The 9,275-nt window shown below is 44.8% G+C and overlaps 1 protein-coding gene across 1 annotated transcript in view; it reads right to left on the bottom strand.

Moving 5' to 3' along the window:
* Positions 1 to 1,184: 1,184 nt before the first annotated feature.
* The window catches only part of TNFSF13B (TNF superfamily member 13b), a 33,798-nt gene continuing 25,707 nt past the window's right edge, over positions 1,185 to 9,275 (bottom strand). Inside the window, exons 4-6 of the mRNA XM_002915857.4 lie at positions 5,759 to 5,871; positions 5,523 to 5,673; positions 1,185 to 2,620 (exon numbers count right to left, since the gene is read on the bottom strand). Of these exons, the coding sequence (XP_002915903.1) occupies positions 2,508 to 2,620; positions 5,523 to 5,673; positions 5,759 to 5,871 (377 nt within the window). The 3' untranslated portion in view covers positions 1,185 to 2,507. The remainder of the gene's footprint in view (positions 2,621 to 5,522; positions 5,674 to 5,758; positions 5,872 to 9,275) is intronic.

The raw sequence follows: 9,275 nt of genomic DNA, 5'->3' as shown, positions 1-9,275 counted from the left end.
CTTAGTGATGAGCTCCTTCCTGAGCTCCCCTGTAAGACAAGCACCTCGGGTTGGGGCCCCTACACTTAGCCTTAGAAATGTTCTTATAGGAAATCCCACTATAACATCATTCTTCTAAAGTAAATTGGGGGAAAGCTAGGGAAAGGGACGCTGGACCACTGGTGCTGGAAACCCACACACACCACCATGGGGATTCCTCCTCCTCCTCCCATTTCCTCATTGCTAAATAAACCCTCAGGGAGCCCCTCAGACTTCCCTCACAATTTCACACTCGAGGAAGAAGGGATTCCCATTTTAACGCAGGTAAGTAAGAGTTAAGAACATGTGGCAGAAAGCAGCACCTGGGATAAAGTGCGCTGAGCCACCGGAGAGGAATGGGGGAGCCAGCTGCGGACCACGGTGGCCGGGTGCACAAGCCCGCCCATCTGTAGCACTATCTTCTTTATCCATAGGCTCTAAGAATTACTGCTTTTATATCTATCTGTGTAATATCGACGTGAATACATTCTTTTTGAAATATGGAAGATATTCACAATCTCAAATGCTTTGTTTCATACCCTAATGCATATTACTTTATCATGTTTTGAGTATGTATTGAATTTTTATTTATTTAAAGATTTATTTATTTTAGAGAGCGGGAGAGAGAGCATGTGTGTGGGGGGAGGGGGAGAGAGAGAATCTCCAGCAGACTCCCCGCTGAGCACAGAGCCTGACGCAGGGCTTGATCTCATGACCCCGAGATCATGATCTGAGCTGAAACCAGGAGTCGGGGACCCAACCGGCTATGCTACCCAGGAGTCCCTGCACTGAATTTTTTTTCATATTTTTTATTATAATAATATTTTTTATTATGTTATGTTATTCACCATACAGTACATCCCTGGTTCTTGATGCAAAGTTCGATGATTCATTAGTTGCGTCCTGCCCTGAATTTTTAAAATGGCATTTCATTACAGGGAGAGAAACCAAAAGATGAGTGGTGTCAACCAAACTCAATCAAAAAGCCAGGCAGAGGGCACTTTAGTTCTTTATTTGGCGATTCAAGGTAGCAGCAACGCTAGGACCATGACTTACCTCCTAGATCAGGACACCCGCTCCGCCAAAACTTTTTAATTATAATGTCGTAAAACACGGTAAGTTGCAAACTATATTTGATTTTAACCAAAAAGCCCAAACTATGGTAATCAGAGTTTTAAACAAAGTTTAATCTTCGACACAAAATACAAATCATTTTTTGTTTTGTTTTGAAAAGCATATTCTTAAACACGTTTCAGTGTGGACTGGAGAAAATGAGTGTAGACCAGGGTCTATTTTTTCTACCTACTGTTTAAACGAGAGAAGGAAACTGTTTAAGGAAGTAAACTCCTTAAGCCGATGACATTTACAAAAAAGACAAGCAGAACAAGGGAGATCGATGTTACAAAGACGGCTATGACAGCATTTGTGAATAGGATTCTCTATTACTGGAAAGGAGGGTGATGTCTCTGGCACATCCTCGGCGTAACAAGCACATGCCACCCAACACCCTCCAGGACGCCAAGAACTTTAATGAAAGCTCAACTTCGGTAAAGCTAATAACACGAGTATGTTTTAAAGGCTGGGATAATAGCAGCAGCTTAAAACAGAACAGGAAATAAAGGACAAATAGATTCCATTATTGTAAATGTACTCACTAGCTTCTATTGGAGATTTTATTTTTACATAAGAATAATTAGAGCTCTTTTTTCACTTCATGCTCACATGTGTAAGAATCATAATTACCCCACAGTGAAGTTTCTAAAGTGACTGAAATTAGCTAGAAAAAAATACATGTTAGCTGTAGACACAGGAGAGAATGACTTCTCTCCTGTGAAAAATATCTGTTGGTCCATCAGGGGATATGTAATATTATAGATAAAAATTGCAAACTTGAAGTAAACCAGAAGAATTTAAATGGTACCTGTACTTTAAGTCCAATTGCTTAATATATTTCAATTTAAGCTTTTAATTACATTCTCATGTGTCAAATATAAGATTCCCCCCCCCTTTTTTTTTAACTTTCCACAACGTTAGCTGCAAAAGGAGAGGGACGTATATAACATAAAGAGAAGGGTTGGATCCTGAGATTTCCCAAGAACGTCCTAATGTCCCACAGACACGGGCACGAGTTCCGCGGTCGATGATGGAATGCCGTTTTGGAAGAAATGAGGATTGCCCCCTGGCACCCCTGCTCCTGCCAGGTCAGGAAGCCATGAGTAAGTCGTTCAACACGGCATTATAGCGTGAAGGCGGCGTCTATCTTTCCCTAAACGGGCCCTCGTTCTTGTAATTCACATGACACCCTTTGGCTGTGGTTGTCTGTTAAATTTCCTGTTTTGGTCTAGTTTCAGCAAATCAAAGCCTAGTAGCACACAGAAAAGGCTACGGTAACTACTGGTTTTCTTCCTTTGGGTATTTCCAGTTAAGTGTCTTCTCCTTAGAGGTACAGAGGGAGGAAGGAATACAGCCACAGACAAGGTGTAAGGAGGTCACAGAAGCTTCAACGCACCAAAAAACGTGCCGTCCCCATCTCGTGATATTTTAGCGTCCTCACGCGGGATTGCAAGCTGGAGCTCATCGCCTTCTTCCAGCTTCGCGATGCCTGGAAAACAATGATTTACAGGGACTTTCAGTGGTTGTACAATGCGGCGGGGGGGGGGTGCATTAAATAAAACGATGTTACTTTGGAAAAATGTTAACATAGGCATTCACACTTCGAGTGACACCTGCAGACTTCTAAACCAGGCACTGTTCTACCAGCCTAAAAACAAAAAAAGCTAAAGCAAATGAGCAGAAAGACTTAAAACAGATATAAATGTATTTATCGCCTGCTATCTATACAAGGGAGACTCTGAACAGAAAACAATGTCTTTCTTATTAGAAGAAAAAAATTAAGTAAATTATAGCACACCCCTTGTTGGGATAGTGTATGATTAAAAGTGGTTTTGCTTCATTTTATTGACAAAACTGTTTATAATTGTGCTCAAAGTAGTGTAAAATGCACATACAAAATAGAAATACGGAAAAATAATGCTGTTAAATAAAAATACAAAATAGAAATACAGAAAGTACACACACACTATGCAGAATAGACACTGCAAAAACACACACTTACAAGTGCATATGAAATATGTAGATTACTAAGAATAAAACATAAAACACCACTTAATTAGCAAAGCCCCTCTGTTAACATCGTTTTTCTCTGGAGTCCAGACCATGGGGTTAGGAGTCATTTGGATTATTTTTTACAGCCTTCTGTATTTCCATGTTTCCTTAAATGACCATATTTGTCCTTGTAATCAAAAGCAATAAAATACTTAGCTTCTCAAAACTGACCAATAAATCTGTATGTGCTTAATTTACTATGATGTGTTCTGTGATTCGGGAACTCAGACCGCAATTCAGGAACTGCACTCAGTACATCAGCAGGGACCCCATTTTAAAAGACAAACATGAAGGAAAAGAAAGGACAATTGGGAGAAGAAACAAAGAAACTAACAAACAAAATAATGTTGAAGTTGTTAATACTTTCAACCAACAATTTAAAAAGTAGTTGCATTTTCATGAAGATGCCGTGAAAATGTATTTACACAAACCATGTCCCGTATGTTAACATCCATCACCAAGCCCAAAGCACCCAGATCTCCTCAGGCAACAGCCAGTGTTAGTTTATCGAAACTTACGATGTACCAGACACCTTTCTAGACACGCACAGGGCTGTGATCAGAATGACAAAAGATTCTGTCTCCAAGGATCTTGTTTTTTTGTAATGGACTAAGACAGATGACAAACAGAAGAACATAGTTTCAGGTATCGTGAAGGGTAATGTGCACACTTTTAAGGATTAGCAAAGCATTTGAGGACTACATTAAAGAGTAAAAAAAAAAATAGACTGGAATTTATGTGTTGAATAAATCAGTTGTTACCATAGAGACTGAGGATCATCCGGTATTTTGACAAAGGCTATCGATCATGGAGCATTAAGTAAGACTAAGTCTCAAAATAAAGTCTGTGTGAATGGACGATTCTCAAGTAGGCTCTGTCTAAAACTCTAACACTGAGTTACTGGGTATTTCAGCCCTTCCAGATTACAGCACCCAGCTCTAACTTCCACCACAGACACACTCGATCTGTTAGGGAAGTGGTGGGACCAGCTTTGCGGAAGAGCCGTGCTCGGCGTTACGCTGGGCTCCTCACGCGGACCGTCTGCATGACCTCCCCGCTGCTGTGCATGGGAGCGCTACACGCTCTTACGTCCTAACACGTAGCTGTTAATGGTTTTAAGGGGACTGGCGCTAGAACCGATTAGAATCGCACCCCTGGAACGTCCTGGAGAACGTTTCTCATGCATCACACAAAGCTATGGCACTGAGACCCAGACTTAAGGTCTAGTGAACCACTCTTAAAAGCCGAGGCCCCTGGGAAGTGTGGCTGAGAGCGTGAGCTGGGGGCAAACACCAGACACAGCCCCAGGGAGCTCCTGGGGAAGCTCGAGGTACTCAGTGCAGACAGGCCGCTCTGCGGGTTTTCTGCAACGCCAGGATACCGGTCACCACTGGGCGCAGGGGAGCATCTCTTTATGAAAATTAGGGAGTTTAATTCAACACACTTCCTCATCATCCCCTTACAGCTGTTGTGGCTGCGAGTCCACAGTGACAACCGTCTCCGCTTTTACCAACGATTTTCCTTCCTTCCTGATTGAGTGATTGTGCACTTGGCAGCAAATGCCCTCGAAACTTAGGGCGTCAGAGGAGGCGGCCAGTCTCCAGGCCTGTGTTTCAGGGAACTGTCTGGAACTGAAGACATTCCTCAGGGTTCTCAATGGATTTGTCAGAATCTCCAGGGAGGAATACATGTGTTAGAGGCAAATATGGGTTTTTTCCCTCTAATACCAGCTTTGATGAATTTACCCCCAAAATAAAATGAAGACCACGTTGGCAATTATAACCCAAAGACCTGAAGTGAACCAAGCCCTCCCTTTCTATTTTCTTTTCTCGCCGCTTCTTCACCAGCCAACCCGACCGGACCCTCGATCCGGTCAAGAGCCTTTATTCGGCAGCACATATAACAAAAGCACAAACAAAAGCAGCTTTGGGGGCTCACGCTCTGGGGTCAGACCGGTTGGTTTACTCCAAGTTCCGGAACTTGGAAGCTGTGGCACCTGGGACAACGTGCGTTACCTCTCTGGGTCTCAGACGCCGCCCTGAAATGGGGGGGTCGTATGAAGGAGCCCAGGTCAGGGGCAGACAAGGGTGCCCGGCACATGGTCATCATCCCTGTGCTCTTACCCAGTATTATCTACTGAAGAAAATGCGGTTGAGAACTGCTCTGGGTGCTGACGGCTAGCACATTACTGCCCCTTCTCCAGGTACAGAAGAACGATACAACTATCAGTAATGATTTTATCTGTCTCGTTTCAAATGAACTAGCTTATCCTTCCAGAGAATAAAAACCACACGGTATATCGAGGAACGTCTTTCTATTTACACAGAACTGTTATTTACCAGCTGAATAACAGGAATTATTGGGTAGTGTTTCAGGCATATTTTGAATACATCGGAACAAAGTCACCAGACTCAGTTCATCCCCAAAGACGTGGACTTTTTTCCTCTGTATTAGGTGTCCCATGGCAAAGGTGTTATCGGTGTATAAAACCTGGGGAACAAACCAAAGACACTGGTCAGAAGGGAGCACGGCAGGGAGACACGGGGCAGGAGCTGCAGGTGGGCAGGGCACCTACCTGACCATATATAAAGAAGTAACCGGTTTCTTTCACCAGTATCTTATTCTCCTTCTCCTCCAGCGCTCTTCCCCTTTTAAAGCTCAGCAGCCACGGAACGAACGTGTAAGCTCCTGTGACGAAGACAGACAGCTCGTGAGAAGAGCAGTGTTTCCCCTCCGCTCAGCGGCTACACCCGAGTCTGAAACTTAGAGGAGAAATTCGTCTTTCAACAAAGAGGCAAAGGAGAGCAATGAGGACGCTCCACTGACAGTTCAGCCGTGGTTTGCACACGACCGCGCCCCCTGGCACCCCTCCGATCTGAGAACCCAGGGCGAGCACGTCCGAACAAATGTCTGCATTGTCTCCTAGTCTTGTGTGTTTCCGCGGTCTTCACTGGAGAGCCTGGTCTGGATGGGATCAGATGGACCGAATGTCTCTGAATGACACATGGACAGAGTTTCTGGTTTTCCTTTGGTTCCCAGAGAGGAGGGGAGTTAGGACGGGGAGCGTTTAGTGAGGGGCATGGGGAAGAAGCCCCCCCCCCAGCAGGGCATGAGCACAGCGCTTAGCGGCAGCGGGGGAAATGACCAAGACACAACCTCTACTAGGACGCGGTCAAGAACTCGGTGATATTAGCCCTTGATATGCAAGTTGAAGTGGTTACTGGTCAGCACACAAATTCTCCATGACCCCATTTCACTGGGGAGTGACGGGGGTGCCACCGAGCACAAGAGCCCGAGGAAGGGGGCACAGAGCAGCCAGGGGTACAGAAATGGGTAGGCAAGAGGGGCGCCAGCCTCCACGCCAGAACACCGTGCCCTGAGGCATGTGAGGAAGGTACAAATACTTCTCTCCTGTGAACTCACAGCGTTAAATTCACTGGGTTTCTCACCATTGTATAAAAATACTGCAGTAAACGGTGAACCCTGAGGCTACGTTAAGAATGTGGGGAGTATAAATAAAATGGCAGAAAACAACTGAAAAGAAGATTGGGGAAGTGGTACTATAAGGAGAGAATAGTGAAATGAAACTGCGGTCTAAAATAGTCTAAAAGATGTTCCCTTGTAATTGGTAATGCTGGACCACATGTGTCCCCAAGCTTCACCTTGGTCATTACAAAAAGGGAAATAATACAACAGGACAATTGTTCACAGGACAATATGCCAGAAGCTCAGAGAAGAACAACTTGTCCTAGATTGAGTTGAAAGAACCATTTCCCTGCGGATTTTTGCAGGGGGCTGCCATAGGAGATGGTGGCTGGGGAGGTTTCCACATTCGTAAGCACACCTGCTGAGTGAACCTGCCTGTTTCAGCGGCTCCCCCAAGGCAAACCCATCATATCCGAACTTCTTCCAAATAGGATTCTTGAGGGAAGAGTATAAAAGAAGAACCCCGTATTTCCTGGACACTGTGGAGAAGTAAAGAACCCGAGGTGATCACACAAAGGAAAGGACACTGTGAGTCTGAGTTCCGTGCCCTACAACAGCCGTCCAAGTTGGCAGGCCCACAGGTGGAGGGCAGGCGGCTGTGAGGGAGACCACGAAAGGAGCCACAGGTGCCGTGGACCCCGGTGCTCTCATCCCTCCTCTTGTGGGCTCCCAGGACGCGCCTCTGTCTCCTACGGGGAGAGAGGGCCGCCCAGTATTCGGCAGGCCTGATTGCCTGGCTCTGCTGTTCCCAAGAAGGTCTGCGAGGAAACTGGACTTGGATGAAAGCCCTCCAGTGCCACACTGAAAGGGGACAGTCCCTGGAGAAAAGCTCTCCTTGGTGACAAGTCATAGAGGCAAACGCATCATCCCCTGTTTCGACAGAGCAGCACTGCAGTGGAAAGATTACAACACCGTCGTTTTACATTCGTTTAAATGAGATCATGTGCCCAAGGCACTTTCAAATGCAGAGTGCCCCAAATATGAGGAAGAATGAATTCCGCGTTGTTACCACTGTAAAATACAACTGATGATGAAAGGGGACCACTCCTGCAGCCATGGGGACACCTGCCTGATGCTCTGACCGAAGAGGGCCTTTTCTCCCCTCAAAGCAGCACATGTCTGAGATCCGGACCTCTCCGGGCTCAGGCACCACTGAAGTCTGGTTCCTGGCTATTTCCCGGGGACTGAAATGATGTCTGGCCGACAGGGGACGGGCAGCAAATAGCCATGGGATTAACTACTCCAACTTTCAACATAAACCAGTTGAAAACAGTGGTGTACCCCCAGTTGCCCACAAGCATCCCATGCTTGTGTTTCAAAAGCGTCACATTATTTATTTATTTTACGATTTTATTTCTTTGTTTGAGAAAGTGAGAGCACAAGCAGGGGGAGGGGCAGAGGGAGAAGCAGACTCGCCACTGAGCAGGGAGCCTGATGCGGGGCTCGACCCCAGGACCCCAGGATCATGACCTGAGCCGAAGGCAGATGCTTAACCAACTGAGCCACCCAGGCGTCCCTCGTATTACTTATTTTTAAAGGTATTTCATGAGCTGATGGCTGGAACGGTGTGAGCTGGACCGCAACCACAGGGGTAACATGTCCTTGTGAGGTGAGCGCTCGTTCCCGAAACTGCGTGCTTACGTTCTCGCTGGAGAGATTAATTGACTAAACTTTTTTTTTCAATACCTTTAGTTGATTTCCTATTTCTTTACACCATCCATATATCTATAAAATCAGTGAACTGGTTTTTACCAAATTTCACTGCTGCATTGTCAGAACAGAAAGAAAAACAAGTAGTTATCAGGTATGTATTCTGTTCTCTTGACATTTGCTTTTGGCATTTCATCCTATCTTGCTGGAAACAGTCTTACTAGAGACAGTCCATGGTTACTGGTTTTTATGTACTCTCTGTATCTCTGCCCCCCCGCACACACACATACACACCCACACACGTGTGCACCCACGAATTATACTCCATGAGGCCACATGCCAAGAACACAGCCCTGCACAGCATCTGCAGTCTGTGAGTATGTGCTGACTGACTCTGAAATCCTTTAAGAAAACAGAAAAAACAGTACATTAAAAGCTAAAGTAATTATCAACTTAAGCATAAATACTATAACATGTTTCTACATCTTAAACTTACTTAGATTTTAGCATGCTAATTAGACTGTGGATAAGTGCTGACAAGAAAATATGCATGAAGTGCCTATTCTGGAGGATGCTTTTCTAAACTAGAAAGCATCACCAACAATAAATATTTGAGAATTTGTAAGTAAATTCCAAGCGTATTACTGCTTATCTTTGTTAGTCCACAGCTAAATACAGATGTGCTGTGGAGTATAAGGCCTGAACTTCCCAGCTCCACTGAGCTATAAATACTTGATGTATTTCAATGTTTTTGAAAACTTCATGTGTACAATGATATGTGAAATTAAATGAACAGAATGCCAGGATTAATATGTGAAAATAATTTATGCGTATACTTGAAAGTGCTCAAGGCAAGAAACAACAAATGTTGGAGAGGATGTGGAGAAAGGGGATCCCTCTTACCCTGTTGGTGGGAATGCAAGTTGGTACAGCCACTCCGGAAAACAATGTGGAGG

This window comes from Ailuropoda melanoleuca, chromosome 7 (genome assembly GCF_002007445.2).
Source record: "Ailuropoda melanoleuca isolate Jingjing chromosome 7, ASM200744v2, whole genome shotgun sequence".
In the NCBI taxonomy this organism is placed as follows: Eukaryota; Metazoa; Chordata; class Mammalia; order Carnivora; family Ursidae; genus Ailuropoda; species Ailuropoda melanoleuca.
Note: the sequence above shows the minus strand (reverse complement) of the source record. Positions and strands in the feature narration are given on the sequence as shown.